The sequence below is a fragment of the Blennius ocellaris genome (assembly GCF_963422515.1).
Source record: "Blennius ocellaris genome assembly, chromosome: 11".
NCBI lineage: Eukaryota > Metazoa > Chordata > Actinopteri > Blenniiformes > Blenniidae > Blennius > Blennius ocellaris.
Genome location: NC_137660.1, coordinates 22,982,776 through 23,003,458, shown reverse-complemented (window position 1 = coordinate 23,003,458; position 20,683 = coordinate 22,982,776). Strand labels below are relative to the sequence as shown.

At 40.9% G+C, this 20,683-nt stretch overlaps 1 protein-coding gene across 11 annotated transcripts; it reads left to right on the top strand.

Annotated features, from left to right (window-relative positions):
- Positions 1-5,119: 5,119 nt before the first annotated feature.
- Positions 5,120-14,811, top strand: LOC308136797 (myosin heavy chain, fast skeletal muscle-like; the record flags this gene model as incomplete). Of its 11 annotated transcripts, XM_080505287.1 has the most annotated exons (39): positions 5,120-5,326; positions 5,401-5,544; positions 5,640-5,796; positions 5,892-5,919; positions 6,000-6,114; positions 6,199-6,291; positions 6,381-6,444; positions 6,528-6,626; positions 6,718-6,821; positions 6,923-7,061; positions 7,145-7,263; positions 7,378-7,527; positions 7,624-7,794; positions 7,886-8,186; positions 8,268-8,332; positions 8,427-8,514; positions 8,622-8,739; positions 8,825-8,948; positions 9,244-9,380; positions 9,466-9,721; positions 9,810-10,052; positions 10,139-10,315; positions 10,406-10,551; positions 10,656-10,746; positions 10,838-11,227; positions 11,338-11,464; positions 11,549-11,667; positions 11,755-11,951; positions 12,089-12,272; positions 12,367-12,532; positions 12,643-12,767; positions 12,865-13,173; positions 13,265-13,468; positions 13,572-13,697; positions 13,789-13,959; positions 14,033-14,137; positions 14,230-14,325; positions 14,410-14,541; positions 14,791-14,811. In XM_080505287.1, the coding sequence occupies 39 exons, from the start codon at positions 5,120-5,122 to the stop codon at positions 14,809-14,811; spliced, it is 5,808 nt and encodes a 1,935-aa protein (XP_080361413.1). The 11 variants fall into 11 exon arrangements, with proteins under 11 accessions (XP_080361413.1, XP_080361405.1, XP_080361411.1 ...); XM_080505279.1 differs by lacking the exon at positions 14,791-14,811 and having other exon boundaries at positions 5,120-5,308; positions 14,410-14,547; XM_080505285.1 differs by lacking the exon at positions 14,791-14,811 and having other exon boundaries at positions 5,120-5,308; positions 7,886-8,201; positions 14,410-14,547.
- Between the last annotated feature and the right edge of the window lie 5,872 nt (positions 14,812-20,683).

Here is a 20,683-nt window from a genome sequence, read left to right as displayed (position 1 = left end):
ACAGTTTCACAAAAAGGTCGTTTGTATGTTCTCTGGAGCCTTTGTGACTTATAATTCTTACCGCCTTTTTTTGAAGCAGGAACATTCGTTCTATTACACTATTGCATGCGTTTCAGCAAACCTCAATACAACATGTAAAGTATGGAACAATTAATGAAGAATATAAAAGAAGTAAGGAATCCTTACCAAGAACATATTTCACTTTATGCAAAATACCTATACATTTACTCACTTTTGTTCAAATATACTCAATGTGGGGCTTCCAGCTGAGTTTGGTATCTAACATGATTCCCAGAAATTTAATCTTGGTCACTCTTTCAATCCTCAAATCATCAATAGTAATGTTTAGATTCCCCTCAGATTTCCTCGTCCCAAAAATCATATATTTAGTTTTTTCCCAATTTAATAATAATTTATTTTGGTCAAACCATTTTTTTAAATTTGCCATTTCAGTGCTCACACAAGATAATAATGTATCCAGGTCACTTCCTGATTAATAGACAGTAGTGTCATCTGCAAACAATAGAAGGCCCATGCTCTTAGTTGCTTCATAGATGTCATTTATAAATAAAATGAAAAGTTTTGGGCCAATTATGGAACCCTGTGGGATTCCACATACCACAGTTTCAAGTTTTGAAATTTGATGATTGAATTGAACATACTGTTGTCTATTTTGTAGGTAGCTTTCCAGCCATTTAAAAACATGTTCCCTTATGCCATAGTCCTGTATCTTTGACAGAAGAAGTTCATGGTTCACTGAGTCGCAAAATTCTTTCTCCTTTAGCTTACAAACACAATGTAGTGATCAGTATTAGGACTTTAAAGAGACAACTCAGCATGGAGCTCTCCATTGCTCTCCTCACTGACTTTTATTGGCGGAGTAATAGATATCCCTAATACTCCTCCATTGAAAGTCATTGCACTAATCCTGGGGGTGCTCCATTTGCTTGAGCACTCACTGAAAAGTTGAGCAGCCACTGAGGAAGAGCCAATCAAACAAAAAAAAACAACAACAAAAAAAACAAAGTGCATCCTTAAAATAAACTAAACATATATGAATGATGTTTTCAAAAGCTTTGCGGTACTGGCCAGGAATCAAACCTAAGTCTTCTATTTGGGAGTCGCGAATTCTACCACGAGACCACCATGATAACATTCAAATAAGATAGATAGATAGATAGATAGATAGATAGATAGATAGATAGATAGATAGATAGATAGATAGATAGATAGATAGATAGATAGATAGATAGATAGATAGATAGATAGATAGATAGATAGATAGATAGATAGATAGATAGATAGATAGATAGATAGATAGATGGATAGATACTTTATTCATCCCCGTGGGGAAATAAGCAAGTTTTACAAGAGTATAATGGATTATTAGAAAACAAGAAAATCCTTTATAAAAGCAAATGTTCAGATCCAGTGAGCAACCCTATATAGCAGACATGACCAAATGGCAAACCGCAGTCCTGGTCTGGACCCAGACACCGTCGCATCCAGACTGAGACATACCTACAGCCCAAACAGATGGTTATGATTTAAAAACTGACTGGGCCCTTCTTTTTCAACTGGGGTGGCTATTATAATCTTTACGGTAATAGTAAACTGGACAGGGCACATCTATTTCAATCAGCTTGGCTTTTATAGGCTTTCTGGTAATAGTTTGAAAATTGAACATTTAATCCAGAATGAGCAATTATTTCTGTTCATTCTTCCCACTGGCAGCACTAAACCTGTGAGTCTCATTTGATTCATTCTCTTTATCATTGTGTTGGCAAGGTGCTCACATTTGCAATCTTTAACTTTATTCTTCAAATCAGTGACATACGCATTAACAGGTCCTGCTTTCCCCTTGCGCTAAAGTGAAGACGAGATTGCTCAGATATGAAAGATTTTTCCATGGTTCACAATGTTGGCGAAACGTTCCTCCAGAGTATGGTACTAACCCATGACTTCATCAAAACCAAAGGTGTTTTATACCTTGGTTGCTTTCCCTCTGGCAACATTCAGGAACATCACTATTTTCACTCTGTCAGACTTTTTCTCAATTCTACTGGCGACAAGGAACAATTCAAGTCTTTGGTTCCAGACTCTCCAGTTTTCCGTTAGATTTCATTCTAGACTTAATGATGTCAGAGGTTTCATTAGCTCCATCTTCATCGATTTCTTTCAAGAATCTCATTTTTCATCTGACACTGTAATATACCGGACTTGGGAAATGACGTATCACCAACAACAAACATGTATTTTCTTCTCTGGTCACTTGATTCCAAGTCCAACACAGTTATATAACAGAAAAGTCACAGTGCCATCGACTGGTTACACTGAGTAGTGCATTTTCAACTCAAATACATTAACCTCTTCTAAAAGGTGTCAATGTGAAGCAGCATTATGAGACAACACATAAAGCTTTTGAACAGATGAGGCAAGTCAAATCAGAAGTGAGATCCCAGACAATCAGTAGTGGGAGTAGTGAGAGTCCAATATGACCGGTCCATCAAAACCCTAAACTGAGTCTGAGAGTCCAGTATGACCAGTCCACCAGGATCCTTTACACATTTTCATTCATTCAGATGTTTATTTGTTTTTGCTGATTCAGTAAATGTTTTGACAACTTAAGCTTTGGACAACAGCCCACCATGTTCACTCAGATTAATTTCTCATCACAGGTGTCAGGGGGTTCTCAAATGACGAAACTTAAAACTAGTCAGGATCGTGTGAAGCTGGAGCCAGTCCCATTTTACTATGGACGAGGACAGGATACACCTGGACAGGTCTCCAGTCCATCACAGGACCAAAACACAGAGACTGACAACCACACACATTCACATCCACACTGATGGACATTTTAGTGTCATCAATTACTCTCACATGCATTATTTTGGTCTGTGGGAGAAAACTGGAGTTTACTTAAATATATATCACATTAAAATGTGTATTATAAAATGTAAATTGTTCAACATTCTGATCGTCCTAACCTTTGATCTAAGATATTTTGTCAAGGATGACCTCTGAACATTTTAATTGAATACCCCTGCTATATGGTCACAATTATGAAATTCAATGTGATTATTTGGGAAGCCACAGGCAAATGATTAGGGATGGACCAGAGGAGATGCTTCCACTTTGTATTTAAACTTGTTTTTCAAAGTGCACAACGAAAAAAGGAAGGAAAACAATTTCTACATTGTTTTTCAACTTTTTGTTGAAGTGCGAGATGACATTTTTTGTTACTTCCTACAATTTTTATTTTCTTGAGTGGCCACAAAAAACAATTTTTTTTTCTGCTGCTGGCTGACATCAGGAAGCCTCGAGTTAAAAAAGTGTTTAGAATACACTCAATTAAAAGGATTTGTAACTAATAACATGGAGGATAAAAGCTTTTGAAGTGCCCAAAAAGGTAATCATGAACATTCTTGAAAATATGACGAAGCTTATGGATCTGTCACCAATAAACAATGCAACTTCCTTATCAGATTAGTTGATAAGCAGCTTTGTATGAGGTGAAGTTCAATAAATGTACCTTTTCACAAGCTTCGATAACCACCCAATAAATGCTGTAAAAAAACAAAAAGATCCATTGAAGGAGACGAATGCAACTCTATTGCAAACATTGCAAAACAACTTTCAGGTTTGCTTCAAGCTCTTTTATCTGTTTGACTGGTGTAAGAACAACCAATCAAACACAAGTCTTGCACCCTCCTTCGCTGCCATGCCCACTTTACCCTAACCCATTAAAGTTACTCAAATTACCCGACCTTGAATGATGTGTATAGCATATGTGCCCCATTCCACTTTAAGTTAGTCAGTCAGTGTGTACTTAACTCTGCAAATTAACAGATAACTCAAAAGATAAGGACACGTATGCACAATTCCTCATAGAACTGCATAACTCATGTTTTCAATTGAAACTAGCATAGCCAGGTTATTATACTCTTTCAATGTTATCCTAATCATTCTGTTGAAATTCTATTTATGTTCACATCACACTCATCCTATCAATCCATCACATTTACAACATATAGCACAAAAAAGACCAGCCCATTAGTTGAGTTTTTCACCAGAACTATTTCAAACTGTGTTTTAGGGTAAATATGAAAGAATATGCTCATCAGCTGTGTGAAAAATTTCCCACAGTATCCAAAGTGTCTTATTTTCAAGGTCACGTTGGCTTTTGTTGACTATTTTCACCGCAAACTTAGCTCCAAAGTATATCCACGAAGATAAAAATACAACACGAGGCACCATCCCATTCATAGGATTCCTTTTAAAGGTGTTTATGTTCTGAGATGTGACTGACAATGCCACGACCTCCTGCTACTGATTTAATTGTTTTTATGTATGTGTTTTATTGAAGAGATCAATATTCCAACTCCACACATGCTAAAGTAATTATGAAATACTGAAAACCTACTTCAGACGGGGATTACCATGAATGTAGTGCAGGACAAGAGTTTCAAATGCCACAAGACTCAGCTGCCATCTTCTCCATATTTGGCATTCCAGCCTGCTATAGCAATTGCTTGCTCAGCAGGATAGATCATATATGAAGGGGTCCGGGAGATGGATCAGTGTGTGGTGGAAGACCAGTGAAGTTCCTGCTTGTGGTGAGCCTGTACTTCATTACTAATCATGCTGTATAGATTTAGTCCTTGTTTGTAAAGAAGCTAATAGATAAGACTAAATGCATTACAAAGGCACTGTCGGGTTGTATTTACTATGAACTAAAATGTCTGTATTTATTGCAAGTTGAACTGATGAAACAATTCATCAGTTAAAAATCAGTCCACAAATTAAGTTTTCACTCCTGTTTTCAACAGGGTTGTGGAAATTAACATTCTTTTCACTAAAGGAAAAAGCCAGGTATGTACATTTAATTATTACTTCATAAAACAAAAATAAGGATATTACTAATAAAGACTTTCATGCTTGTTTGAAATGTCTTTCGAAACCTTCTACAATGTTCGACAGAAATTATAGAATGTACATCTGTTACCCATTGAGTGAAATATCTCCCGATTACCATGTTGTCAATGTCATGTACAAGACGCTTGGGTTGTAAAGATAGTTCTTAGTTGCTTGCTTTGTCACACAGACATAAACCGCCACCATGAGTACGGACGCGGAGATGGCCTTTTACGGCAAGGCTGCCATTTACCTCCGTAAGCCTGAGAAGGAAAGAATTGAGGCTCAGAACAGGCCCTTCGATGCCAAGAGCGCCTGCTATGTGGCTGATGCAAAGGAGCTGTACCTGAAGGGAACCATCACCAAGAAGGAAGGTGGCAAAGTCACTGTCACAGTCCTGGACACTAAGGAGGTTGGTATCATTTATCAGACCCAGGTATGGATAAAATGTGATCAGTTGTAATTGTGAGTGATGTCCTGTTGCAGGAGAGGACAGTCAAAGAAGATGACGTCTCCGCCATGAATCCTCCCAAGTACGACAAAATTGAGGACATGGCCATGATGACCCACCTCAACGAAGCCTCTGTGCTGTACAATCTCAAAGAGCGTTATGCAGCATGGATGATCTACGTAAGATCCCAGTTAAAGACAGTCCTTAAAACTTACTTGCACACAAGACATAAAGAACAGGCATTCACTTTTTTTCTCTGCGTGATTACTTTCAGACCTACTCTGGCTTGTTCTGTGCGACTGTGAACCCCTACAAGTGGCTCCCAGTGTACGACTCTGAGGTTGTAAATGCCTACAGAGGCAAGAAGCGTATGGAGGCTCCACCCCACATCTTCTCCGTCTCTGATAACGCTTATCAGTTCATGTTGACTGGTATGTTTTTATTTGACATCAAACAGAATTCAGCAACATAGAACGTAGATATTGCAGATGGGGAAACAATAATTATTTGTTCTTTATTTCAACAGATAGGGAGAACCAGTCTGTCTTGATCACGTAAGTATCGCACTTGTTGATTTTGTTCTGAGTGTTCCGTCATGGTCAGATTTGCACTAAAAGTCTGACTCTATACTTAGTGGAGAATCAGGTGCCGGAAAGACTGTGAACACCAAGCGTGTCATCCAGTACTTCGCCACAATCTCAGTTGGTGGTGACAAGAAGAAGGGAGAGGGAATGGCCAACAAAATGAAGGTCTGTTGTCAAAAGCTTTCACTTTCTGAAATGTACCTCACGGAGAACAGTCATTCTGACATCTCTCATGAATCTGAATCATAGGGTTCCCTGGAGGACCAGATTATTGCTGCCAACCCTCTGCTGGAGGCTTATGGTAATGCCAAAACTGTGAGGAATGACAACTCTTCCCGTTTCGTAAGTATGAAGTGATTTCTTCCTTGAAGCGCTCATTGTATAGGTTTCCAATATTGAGTAACATTTGATGTTTTCTTCAACCCAAATAGGGTAAATTCATCAGAATCCATTTTGGCACCACTGGCAAACTGGCTAGTGCTGATATTGAGACCTGTAAGTGAACATTTATTATTGTGAGGCCACATTAATGTCTATGAAAGTTGAGCAAGCTGTGATGTATTAACCTCATTTTGCAGATCTGCTGGAGAAGTCCAGAGTCACCTTCCAGCTTTCCGATGAGAGAGGCTACCACATCTTCTACCAGATGATGACCAACCACAAGCCCGAGCTGATCGGTGATGAGATTTATAAAGTTTTCATATCACGAATCAAAGATTTCAGATAAACTGATCAACTGACTAAAACAATCCCCTTTTTGACCTTTAGAGATGTCACTGATCACCACCAACCCCTATGACTTCCCCATGTGCAGCATGGGTCAGATCACTGTGGCCAGCATTGATGACAAAGTTGAGCTTGAGGCCACAGATGTGAGTAACATTCTTAATATTCACTTTATGTGTTAGATATGTTTTTGATGTTGCTATTGTCAAACTGCATTTTGGAAGGTAAATATATTACTTCTGAACAGAATGCCATTGACACCCTGGGCTTCACTAATGAGGAGAAAATGTACATCTACAAGATGACTGGTGCTGTGCTTCACCATGGCAACATGAAGTTTAAGCAGAAGCAGCGTGAGGAGCAGGCTGAGCCTGACGGCACAGAGGGTAAGTACTTGTGAAATATTTACGTTACAAAACCCTCAAACAACAGTAATCAAGCTTTGAATCACAGTATGTTTTTTTCTCAGATGCTGACAAGGTTGCTTACCTGCTGGGTCTGAACTCTGCTGATATGCTGAAGGCTTTGTGCTATCCCAGAGTGAAGGTCGGAAATGAGTTTGTTACCAAGGGACAGACAGTACCTCAGGTAAGTAGAACTTACCCTATCCTGCAAAGCAACGTGGTGCAGATTGATTGAAAATATAAAAACACATTTACTTGACTTTCCCTGATACACACTTATTTTCTTGTCAATCTTCAGGTGCTGAATTCTGTGCCTGCCCTGGCCAAGTCTATCTATGAGAGGATGTTCTTGTGGATGGTCATCCGTATCAACCAGATGTTGGACACCAAGCAGCAGAGGAACTACTTCATTGGTGTGCTGGATATTGCCGGCTTTGAGATCTTTGATGTAAGCTTAATTCATGCATCATGAAATAGTTTTTATTGCCAGTATATTTTCCAGTAATCCTTCGAGAGATTATACTGGTGTCTTTTTTATTTTCAGTTCAACACCTTGGAGCAGCTGTGCATCAACTTCACCAATGAGAAACTGCAACAGTTCTTCAACCACCACATGTTCGTCCTGGAGCAAGAGGAGTACAAGAAGGAGGGTATTATCTGGGAGTTCATTGATTTCGGCATGGACTTGGCTGCCTGCATTGAGCTGATTGAGAAGGTAAACATGAATTTGTGATATTTATCGTATATAATTGTTTTGGGGTAAAACACTGTGCATTCACATTGTATCTTTTTCTTGCTTTATCAAGCCCATGGGCATCTTCTCCATCCTTGAAGAGGAGTGCATGTTCCCCAAGGCCACTGATGTGTCCTTCAAGAACAAGCTGTATGACCAGCATCTTGGCAAGACAAAGGCATTTGAGAAGCCCAAGCCAGCAAAGGGCAAGGCTGAGGCTCACTTCTCTCTGGTCCACTATGCTGGAACCGTGGATTACAACATCTCTGGCTGGCTGGACAAGAACAAGGACCCACTGAACGAGTCCGTTATTCAGCTGTACCAGAAGTCCTCAGTGAAACTGCTGCCTCTCTTGTATCCCCCCGTTGTTGAGGGTATGTTCAACAATCGTATAACCCACTGCAAACATGATTATATATTCTCATGTTTCAAACTCAATGCCTTCTTTTAAACAGAGACTGGTAAGAAGGGTGGCAAGAAGAAGGGTGGCTCTATGCAGACTGTGTCTTCACAGTTCAGAGTAAGGTTTAAGTAATACCTGATGTGTTATTCAATATTCAACGTTACACATTTGTTACTTTTATTGATACAAAGTCATCACTTTGTACCCACAGGAGAACTTGGGCAAGCTGATGACCAACTTGAGAAGCACTCATCCTCACTTTGTGCGTTGCTTGATTCCCAACGAGTCCAAGACTCCAGGTACATGATTGTCATACTCAGTTTATATGCTCATACTGATTAGAATTAGGGTTCAAACCTTGATGGACTGTATGTACAATCTTAAATGGTAAATATTCACTCTGCAGGTCTGATGGAGAACTTCCTGGTCATCCACCAGCTCAGGTGTAATGGTGTGCTGGAGGGTATCAGAATCTGCAGAAAGGGTTTCCCAAGCAGAATCCTCTACGGTGACTTCAAACAGAGGTACTTGTGACAATATTTTGGAACTCTCCTTTCATTTAAAACTCTAAAACCATGCTCATCCAGGACTTTAACACTTTTCAAACAGATACAAGGTGCTGAATGCCAGTGTCATCCCTGAGGGTCAGTTCATTGATAACAAGAAGGCTGCTGAGAAGCTGCTGGGCTCCATTGATGTTGATCATGACGAGTACAGATTTGGACACACCAAGGTAATAATTTATAAAACCATGAAGAAATGTATAAAACTATTCCTGGCGCAATTCTGTGCACTTTGACGACATAGTTAAAGGCACAGAATTGCCTGTGCACAAAAACATTTCTTTCAACAGTACCAAGATATGCATAAGATACAAAAATACAAATTCCACATATTAATCCATGAAGAAGCTTCACTGATAGAAAGTTAAAAATGAAATATATGTATCCTTGCTTGTTTATGGGTTTAATTTCTTAGTTCATGTTTTGTGCAGCAATTCAGAGATCTTTACACTTTATTTTGTTCAGGTGTTCTTCAAGGCTGGTCTGCTGGGTACCCTTGAGGAGATGAGAGATGAAAAACTTGCAGCCTTGGTCACCATGACTCAGGCTCTCTGCCGTGCATACCTCATGAGGAAGGAGTTTGTCAAGATGACAGCGAGGAGGTGAGTTAAAAACAACACATTGTGAATAGACATATGAAGAAGCCTGACGGGTAACTTGTCTCTAATATACACATCTTACCTACAGGGAGGCCATCTACACCATCCAGTACAATGTCCGTTCATTCATGAATGTCAAACACTGGCCATGGATGAAGGTGTACTACAAGATCAAGCCTCTGCTGAAGAGCGCTGAAACTGAGAAGGAGCTGCAGCAGATGAAAGAGAACTATGATAAGATGAAGACCGACTTGGCAACTGCCTTGGCGAAGAAGAAGGAGCTGGAGGAGAAGATGGTGTCTCTTCTGCAGGAGAAGAATGACCTGCAGCTGCAAGTTGCATCTGTAAGAAGAAAACATGGCAACATCTTTCTTTAATGCTGCCTCCACACAATGTTGAGTTGCTAATACCTTTTTTATCCCTGTGAAATAGGAAACAGAGAATCTGTCAGATGCTGAGGAGAGATGCGAGGGTCTGATCAAGAGCAAGATTCAGATGGAGGCCAAACTCAAGGAGACCACTGAGAGGCTGGAGGATGAAGAGGAAATCAATTCTGAGCTGACTGCAAAGAAGAGAAAGCTGGAGGATGAGTGCTCTGAGCTCAAGAAGGATATTGATGATCTGGAGCTCACCTTGGCCAAAGTGGAGAAGGAGAAACACGCCACTGAGAACAAGGTTTTTAAATTAGGATCTGTTCTGCAGAACATATCAAATGTAAGAATTGCGCAGCCATGCAATAATATCTTTAATTGCGAATACAGGTGAAGAACCTGACGGAGGAGATGGCCTCTCAGGATGAGAGCCTTGCCAAGCTGACCAAGGAGAAGAAAGCTCTTCAGGAGGCCCATCAGCAGACTCTTGATGACCTGCAGGCTGAGGAGGACAAAGTCAACACTCTGACCAAGGCTAAGACCAAGCTTGAACAGCAAGTTGATGATGTAAGTTGTTTCTTCTTAAAAAAAATGAAACTCACCAAAAGTGATCAAAAGTGTTGGACGTGACGATAATAAACTTGCATCTATGCACAGCTTGAGGGCTCCCTGGAGCAAGAGAAGAAGCTCCGCATGGACCTTGAGAGAGCCAAGAGAAAGCTGGAGGGTGACCTCAAACTGGCTCAGGAATCCATCATGGATCTTGAGAATGACAAGCAGCAGTCTGAGGAGAAGATCAAGAAGTAATTAAACATAAATTTATCATCTATTTAAAAACATACATTGTGTTTCCAGACACATTACAAGTCATGATGAATTCTTACTATGCCATTGATGATGTTTACAGGAAGGACTTCGAAGTCAGCCAGCTTCTCAGCAAGATTGAGGATGAGCAGTCAATGGGTGCCCAGCTTCAGAAGAAGATCAAGGAGCTTCAGGTGACTGATGCAACATCAAACATTAGTTTGTGGGTTTATTGTTGTTTGCGGATGAATTTCTAATGACTGACCCTTCAATCGGACCAAATAGGCCCGTATTGAGGAACTGGAAGAAGAGATCGAGGCTGAGCGTGCTGCTCGTGCCAAGGTTGAGAAGCAGAGGGCTGATCTGTCCAGGGAACTTGAGGAGATCAGTGAGAGGCTGGAGGAGGCCGGTGGTGCAACTGCTGCTCAGATTGAGATGAATAAGAAGCGTGAAGCCGAGTTCCAGAAGCTCCGTCGTGACCTGGAGGAGTCTACTCTGCAGCATGAAGCCACCGCCGCTGCTCTTCGTAAGAAGCAGGCCGATAGCGTTGCTGAGCTGGGAGAGCAGATTGATAACCTGCAGCGCGTCAAGCAGAAGCTGGAGAAGGAGAAGAGCGAGTACAAGATGGAGATTGATGACCTCTCCAGCAACATGGAGGCCGTGGCCAAAGCAAAGGTACCTAAAGCATATAGTTTTACTTTAATTGCTGAATTTGAACATAAAAACGGTCAATAATATGAATGGATCACTGAGGTAAATGACCTGTAAGTCATTCTCTACACCAGGGAAATCTGGAAAAGATGTGCCGTACCCTTGAGGACCAACTTAGTGAACTGAAGTCCAAGAATGATGAGAACATGCGTCAGGTGAATGACTTAGGTGGACAGAAGGCGCGTCTCCTGACAGAGAATGGTATGTATGAGACGCACAAGATGTTCAGTGAATGGCAGGCACAAATGAATATGAACTGATATTCTATCCCTATCGTCACAAAAGGTGAATTCAGCCGTCAGATGGAGGAGAAGGAGGCTCTGGTGTCTCAGCTGACCAGAGGCAAACAGGCCTTCACACAGCAAATTGAGGAGCTGAAGAGACAGATTGAGGAGGAGGTTAAGGTAAGAAACATCTGACTACAATGTGCATGACTATTAATCTCGGAGAAATATTGACGTCTTAACAACTTTTTATGTGATTCACTTCAGGCCAAGAATGCCCTTGCCCACGGACTTCAGTCTGCCCGCCATGACTGCGACCTGCTGAGGGAACAGTTTGAGGAGGAACAGGAGGCCAAGGCTGAGCTGCAGCGCGGCATGTCCAAGGCCAACAGCGAGGTGGCTCAGTGGAGAACAAAATATGAAACTGATGCTATCCAGCGTACAGAAGAGCTTGAGGAGGCCAAGTGAGTGATGTTCAAACAAATGAATGACATTTTCACTTCCTTTGAAGCAACTCATTTCACTGTTCTCAACAATCTTTCATTGCAGCAAGTGTATATACTCCTTAGTATTGACTTTGTGATTAATTTGTATTTGAAAGGAAAAAGTTGGCTCAGCGTCTGCAGGAGGCTGAGGAACAGATTGAGGCTGTGAACTCCAAGTGTGCTTCTCTTGAGAAGACCAAGCAGAGGCTCCAGAGTGAGGTGGAGGACCTCATGATTGATGTGGAGAGAGCCAATGGACTGGCTGCCAATCTGGACAAGAAACAGAGGAACTTCGACAAAGTAATGTCTTTCAGCTTCAACTCCCGCCAGGATTTTAAATTACTTCTCTCTGTGTGGATGCATCACTCACCTGTGTGAATGGTTTCATATTTAGGTGCTGGCAGAGTGGAAGCAGAAGTTTGAGGAGGGCCAGGCTGAGCTTGAGGGAGCCCAGAAGGAGGCTCGTTCTCTTGGCACTGAGCTGTTCAAGATGAAGAACTCCTATGAGGAGGCCCTTGATCAGCTGGAGACCATGAAGCGTGAAAACAAGAATCTGCAGCGTGAGTTTCCAAAAGTCTTGGTTTTATTGAATGCCTGTATGTATTCATCAGAGTATTCGCACTGCATATGTTAAGATTTAATCGCCCTGACCACATAAATCTCTATGCAGAGGAGATCTCTGATCTGACTGAACAGATTGGTGAGACTGGTAAGAGCATCCATGAGCTGGAGAAGTCTAAGAAGCAGGTGGAGACTGAGAAGTCTGAGATCCAGACAGCTCTTGAGGAGGCTGAGGTACATTTTGTTTTTGGAGGATGCTTTTGGAAATTGGAAAATTCACGTCACAAACTAGTCTAAAATAAGTATCTATTTATTTTTTGGATAACATTAGGGAAGCTTGGAGCATGAGGAGTCAAAGATCCTGCGTGTTCAGCTGGAACTCAACCAGATCAAGGGTGAGGTGGACAGGAAGCTGGCAGAGAAGGATGAAGAGATGGAGCAGATTAAGAGGAACAGCCAGCGGGTGATTGACTCCATGCAGAGCACTCTGGACTCTGAGGTCAGGAGCAGGAATGATGCCCTGAGGATCAAGAAGAAGATGGAGGGTGACCTGAATGAGATGGAGATTCAGCTGAGCCATGCAAACCGCCAGGCTGCTGAGTCCCAGAAACAGCTGAGGAACGTTCAGACACAGCTGAAGGTACTTTAAGTCATGGACCTGTTGAGACCAATATGGCAAGTACACCACCATTCCAGTATTTCTTTAATCTTTTTCCACGTTTGTTCTCCAGGATGCTCAGCTGCACCTTGATGATGCTGTCAGGGCCCAGGATGACCTGAAGGAGCAGGCCGCCATGGTTGATCGCAGGAATGGTCTTATGCAGGCTGAGATTGAGGAACTCAGAGCTGCTCTGGAACAGACTGAGAGGAGCCGCAAGATTGCTGAGCAGGAGCTGGTTGATGCCAGCGAGCGTGTTGGACTTCTGCACTCTCAGGTGAGGATTTTCTCTGGATTTTAAAATGTCTTCCCAGTATACATAATGACAAATCTAACTTGAAAGACACATTGTAAACTCACACAATCATTCCATCTTTCAGAACACAAGTCTTTTGAACACCAAGAAGAAGCTTGAGTCAGACCTGGTTCAGGTCCAGAGTGAAGTGGATGACGCTGTCCAGGAAGCCAGGAATGCAGAGGAGAAGGCCAAGAAGGCCATCACTGATGTACAGCTTATTTCCTCTTGCTTAGCAATATTCTTCCAAATAATACAGTCTTATTCTTGCTGTTTTAAGCTGAATTCATGATGTCATCTAGGCTGCTATGATGGCGGAGGAGCTGAAGAAGGAGCAGGACACCAGCGCTCACCTGGAGAGGATGAAGAAGAACCTGGAGGTTGCAGTCAAGGACCTGCAGCACCGCCTGGATGAGGCTGAGAACCTGGCCATGAAGGGTGGCAAGAAGCAGCTCCAGAAACTTGAATCAAGGGTAGGTTAGGGAAAAGATTTCTGGACCAGTAAATATACAACAGATTTTCAATCATTTTCGCTTTTTGCTTCAGGTTCGTGAGCTGGAGACCGAGGTTGAGGCTGAGCAGAGACGAGGTGCTGACGCTGTCAAGGGTGTCCGCAAGTATGAGAGGAGAGTAAAGGAGCTCACCTATCAGGTATGGTAACACAAGCATTCAAAGTGCTAATCACTTTGTAATTAAAGTCATTATCAAGGCCTTTAACTATGTAGTCATGTGTTCTACTACAGACTGAGGAGGACAAGAAGAACGTCAGCAGACTGCAGGACCTGGTTGACAAGCTGCAGCTGAAGGTCAAGGCCTACAAGAGACAGGCTGAGGAAGCGGTAAGAAAGTATATTTATGTATTTATTCAGCTCAAAAAAACGTTATTGAAGATTCAAACAAAAATTCTCTTTTTCGTATTTCAGGAGGAGCAGGCCAATGTTCACCTGTCTAAGTGCAGGAAGGTCCAGCATGAGCTTGAGGAAGCTGAGGAGCGTGCCGACATCGCTGAGTCCCAGGTCAACAAACTCAGAGCCAAGAGCCGTGACTCTGGCAAGGTATGAATATCCACAATATCTTGGAGCGTATGCATCAACTCTATACAGAAACATATATATATATATACATATACATGTATATATGTATACACATTTATACCACACACACACATATATATATGTATATGTGTGTGTGTGTATATATATATATATATATACCGTATATATATATATATATATATATGATGGAATTGACCTGTCCAACTAACCATCCAGCAAACTTACACAATTTCTGTCTGTCTTTTACAGGGAAAAGACGCCGCTGAGTAAAGCATGCTTGGCGTTTCACTCTGTGGTATCATAAAATATGATATTGCTTTTGCTGAAATAATAAAGATTATACCGCTGCTCTGTAAAATCCTTCTGTATTTCTTTATTTCTTGGAGTGTAGTGATAGATGTTATTTATCGGAAACATTCAAACAAATGTCATCCAACATACACAGGAAATAGTCACCCATTTAAATAATCAGAATCTCCTAGACTTTGACTGAAACCTCCACTGAAAAATAGAAGTAACATGGTGCATGTGATACTTTTATCCAATGATCATCCTCACTTACAGACGGGCAATAACTTGTAGGAGTCTAAAGACCAATTCATATTCCAGGAGAAGGATGAATAAACTTCTGACACTAAGGTTGTGACCAAACAAATGACAACATTTCTTAGCTATGTCTATCAGAATATATTTTGCCCACTTTGCACCCTTGTTCAGGTCAAAGTTTGCTCTGCTGTGTCGTCTTCTAATTGTTGTGTGATTGGTCAGATTTTTCTTGTTTATTTCTTCATTCCGCCGGCTCGCAAACCAAAATGGATGCCACCTCCATCGCCTTTACTTTTTCATCTGTGCATGTCTCAATACACAAATCTTCCTCCTCCTAAACTTCAAACATGTTTTTCTAACTACCTTCTCTTTCATGAACTCACACACTTTTCACTCCGCCATTGTAAAGGCAGTGTTCCATTAGAGCGTTTTTTTCCCCCTGCATGTAAATGCATTGCATTTGAAAATCGCATGTTTTGTGAGTGGTGTCCATCACTCTATTTATGCATTTCCATGTGCCATACATACACGTTCCAGCTAGCTAATGAGTGTGTCAGTCATATTTCAATCATGTTCAGCATGTAGCCTCACTACTGTGTGAGCCCTGAAAGGCCTGAGTCATGTGCTGCACCTGATTGGACAAATGCGCTTTGCGGCTGTCTGCTCCTCCATTTCAAACGGGAAAAACATGACAGCTCGGATACAAACTTTCTCTTTTAATACGGAAGTAGGGAGTATCGGGCCACTCCTGACAAAAACAATATAGGAGGTAAATTTGTTTTTGTCATTATGCACTTACGAGAACAAAGTCAAAATAGAATACCGACATTTAAATATTTTTATTTACCATGCATTAAAAAAAAAGTCAAAATACAACGTCAACATTTTTTTTCCATCATGCACTTCGAAAAACTTCCTAAATAGCTACATGCCACTGCTTTTACAAAATGCCTTGCAGGCAGTTTGATGAACTGGTAAAACTATAATTCAGAAAAAGCTTTAAGGTACCTTCAGGGCAGCCCCATTTCAGGACACCGTGGACAAAACGGGATGGACGCGAGGGGGCGTGATTTCCGCGGGTGCCGTGCCAGATTTTTAGACTGTCAAAAAATTTGCCCATGGCGCAGATGAGAACCTGAGTAGCCCGTAGCAAAATGTGATGACCGGCAGCACGTAATTGGCCGTTATAGAACTTGGAGCCGGTCCGTAGTGGGACGGGAAGATTCTGTATTTCCCAGCATCCCACGGTTTATTTATGTCTTGTTACATTCTGTTAAGTGTAGTGTGCGTTCTATCACGGTTGTTTCACAGTTGCTTCGCATTTTATCACGTCGCGCTGCACTTCCTCACGGTTCTCACTGCAAGCTACGGTGTATGGTAGCCGTTTCATCACGCTCAATCGTAGCTTATCCCAGCGTGTGACGGTTTGTGGACCCGACACGTAGCCCTGCCACGGCACGCACGGTCTGGGAGGAAATATAAATCCAACGCCGGCAGGAGTAGTTTCATTCGAGTTGGAGCAATCAACGAGAACACAGTAAATCAACCATTGGCTACAAAAATTGCAAAATGAAACTATGGCATCTTAGCACCCGGCCCTGATTAGTAATACTGCCAACTGCACATAAAAATGTGCACTTTTAAGCCGTGTAGGCTTCAGATATGTCATTATTTACATCACAAATGACCTGTATGAGGACTACATGCTAAACACTGTAAAACAACTAAATTACGCACATACAAAGCGCATCTCCCGCCCTCCCTCTCTCACTTTTTTTCCCTCCTCGTTGCGTTCCATACCTGTGGTGCTGAAAGACATACAACGACCTGGCTGCACAGCAGCTGATTGAGTTTTTAATTCAACCAGCAAATGCCAGAGGACAAGTGGGCTATGCTTACCAAAATCAGTCCCAGTGCAAATAAATGAATTGACTTAAATAGCATCTTACCTTTAAGCAGAATCAGCATCTCTCCATTAACTTCAACAATATTGACAACTTGAAGAACTATTTACAGTCACTGGAAGCCAATTCAGCTGGCTAATACCTGGATGAATCAAACCTCTGTCGAGGAGGTCTGAAAGTGATGGACGACAGTCCATTTCTGCTCAGGTCAGCGCACACATCCAGTGGCTGGAAAGTAGCGCAGCTACAATGGATTTGCTGTCTGCATTAGCAAATGAAATGATGCCAATTGGGGGGGAAAATAACAGATGCCGATTGAATACAACTCATGTCAATTATTTATTTATTTAGTATATATTCAATTATTTATTTAGTCTATATATATATATATATATATATACATATATATATATATATAAAGAGAGAGAGAGAGAACGAGAGAGAGAGCTGTTTTCACAATATTAAAAACTCACTAAATGTGGACAAAAGTAGCCCAAATTTTAATCACCAACCAAATCTGGCAACACTGCCCTTGCGGGCATAAACATGCTTAAAAATAGCCGGTGTCCAGTGTCATCCGTAGAAAGCCTTGACAGAATGTCAAAAATGTGCCACGCAACAGACGTGATTGGCCCCACCACAACGTGACACCACTTGAGGAAACGCACTTGCATCCGTGATGGGCCGCCGGATGAACCATAGTGCACCTTGGAGACTATGGATTATAGCTGCCACTTTCCCTCAAGATCCGTCATGGATGCCGTGACAGACCGTGAGGACACTTGTCAAGACTGGAAAAGAAAAACAATTGGCCCAAAATCCCACAGTGCGCTCCGTTTCAGGGAAACAGGGCTTTCTTGGCTGCCGGGAACATAGTGTAAACCTACCTTAAGTAACAAAAAGTTCTTTCTCCTTTAGGCCCCAAACACAGTGTAGTCATCAGTATTAGACTTTCAAGAGATAGCTCAGCATGAAGCTCTCCGACACTCTCCTCACTGACTGAGTATTAGGAACATTGGCACAGATCCCGGGGGTGCTCCTGTGCTTGGGCTCTCACTGAAAAGTTGAGCAGGCACTGAAGGTAATAAAAAAAATATATATAGCGAGAGAGAATAAACAAAATTGTGTTTCTTAAATGAAGTAAACATAAACGAATGAATGATGTTTTCAAAAGCTTTACGGTACTGTCCAGTAATCAAACCCATTTGTAAGTCAAGAATGTAACCATGAGACCACCACGATAACATTCAAATAAGAAAGTTTTACAAGAGTATAATTGATTATGAGAAAAGAAGCAAAACATTTATAAAAGCAGACGCTCAGTCACAGTAAGAAACCCTATATAGTCAGAAGTATGGGATTCAATATGATTATTTGGGAACCAACAGCCAGATCATTGGGGATGGACAACAGGATATGCTTCCACTTTGTGTTTCAACGTTTTTTTTGAAGTGCACAAGGTAAAAAAAAGAAAAAGAAATCCAAACATTCTATTATGACATTTATCTGAAGTGCATGATAAAAAGTAACTTGAAAAATATCTCAGTTATATTTAAACTGTTTTCTTGATAAAGAAAATACAACTCTCGACATTGTATTTCAGTTTTTTTCTTGAAGTGCAAGATGACATTTTTTTTTACCTCTTATGATTATTATTTTCTGTAGTGGTCCTTTCACAACCTCTTGCTGTATCATAGAAACAATGCAAGAAGTGTTCCTGCGTTGAGAGGGTGTGGCCTCCGAGTTTGTGCAGCTTCCTCTCGGAGTATGAAATGTCCTGACAAAAACAAAATCTTCTCTTCTGCTGGCCGACATCAGGAAGCAAACTTTGTTTTTTTTCCTTTTGGACGATTAATAGGCCTTAGGAGTTCAAAAAGTGTTTGGAATACACTAATTTAAAAGGATTTGTAACCAATAACATGGAGGATACAGTTTTTGAAGTGCCCTAAAAGGTCAAACAAACAATCTATATATGGTGAAGTTTTTAGGTCTGTCCCCAATACACAATATAACTTCCTTATCAGATTAGTCGATAAGCAGCTTTGTATGAGGTGAAGTTCAGTAAATGTATCTTTAGACAAGCATCAATAACCGTCCAATAAACCCTGTAACAAAAAGATCAATCTAAGGAGATGAATCCAGCCGTATTGCAAGCATTGCAAAGCAGCCTTAATGTTTGCTTCAGGCTCTTTTATCTGTTTGACTGGTGTAAGAACAACCAATCAAGCATAAGTCTTGTACCTTCCTTCTTTGGCATGAACACTTCACCCTCACCCTATAAAGTTGCTCAAATTACTCGAGCTTGAATGCTGTGTATGGCATATGGCCTTGGCTCCACTCCAAGTTAGCCAGAGTGTGCTTCAGTCTGCAAATTAAAATATAACTCACCCCATGATGTAGGTGTAGCTCGTTTCTCAGAGCTTAAACTGTGGGGTGATGTTAAAAAGATAAAATCACATCTGCACAATGTTCCTCATAGAAATGCACAACTCATATCTTTAATTCACATCGGCACACCAAAGGTATTATATTCCTCCAATGCTATCCCAATCATTCTGTTGAAGTTCTATTTGTGTTCACATCACACTCATCATATCAGTCCATTTCATTTACACCATGTAGCACAACAAAGACCAGCACACTAGTCTAGTTTTTAAGTGGAAATATTTCAAACTGTGTTTTAGGGTATATATGAATGAATATGCTCATCAGCTGTGTGAAAACTTTACTATAGCATCCAAAAGGGTTTTATTTTCAAGGTCACTTTGGCCTAATTTCACCACAAACTTTACAGAACTCCAAAATATAACCACAAAAACAAAAATACAACACATAGCACTATCACATTCGTAGGATTCATTTTAAAGGTGTTTATGTTCTAAGATGTGAGGGACAATGCCACAAATCCCTGCTGCTGAATAAATCTTATTCATATTTGTTCATATTTAAGTGATCAAAACTCCATAAATTCATTATAAAACACTGGAAGCTACTTCAGACAGGGATTATTATGAATGTATTGCATGAAAAGAATCTCCAATGGGACAAGACTCAGCTGTAATCCTCACCATGTTTGGCATGCCAGCCTGCTTTAGACATTGCTTGCTCGGCAGGATAGATCAGATATAAAGGGATTCGGGAGATGGTTCAGTGTGTGGTGGAAGACCAGCGAAGTTCCTGCTTGTGGTGAGCCTTTACATCATTACTCTTCATGCTGTATAGACATAGTCCTTGTTTGTAAAAGAGCTAATAAAGAAGTTGATAGAAGACTAAATGCATGAGAAAGGCACTGTGAGGTTATATTTACTGCAACTAATTTTTTTTATATTGATTGCAATTTAAACTGATGAAATAATTCATCAGTTAAAAATCAGTCAACAAATTAAGTGTTCACTCCTGTTTTCAACAGGATTGTGGAAAACAACATTCTTTTCACTAAACGAAAGAACCAGGTATGTACCTTATCAATATTACTTTGTGAAAAACAAAAGTTACAACCAAAGACATGTTATTGGTATAGATATTCATGCTAGTTTGAAATGTCTTATCAAAACGTTCTATAATGCTAGACAGATATTATCGTGAACATCTGTAGTCCGTTTTGTGACACACCTCCTGTATTCCATGTTAATGCTGTGAACAAGACGTTTGGGTTGCCAAGACGCTTCTTAGTTGATTGCCTTGTCACACAG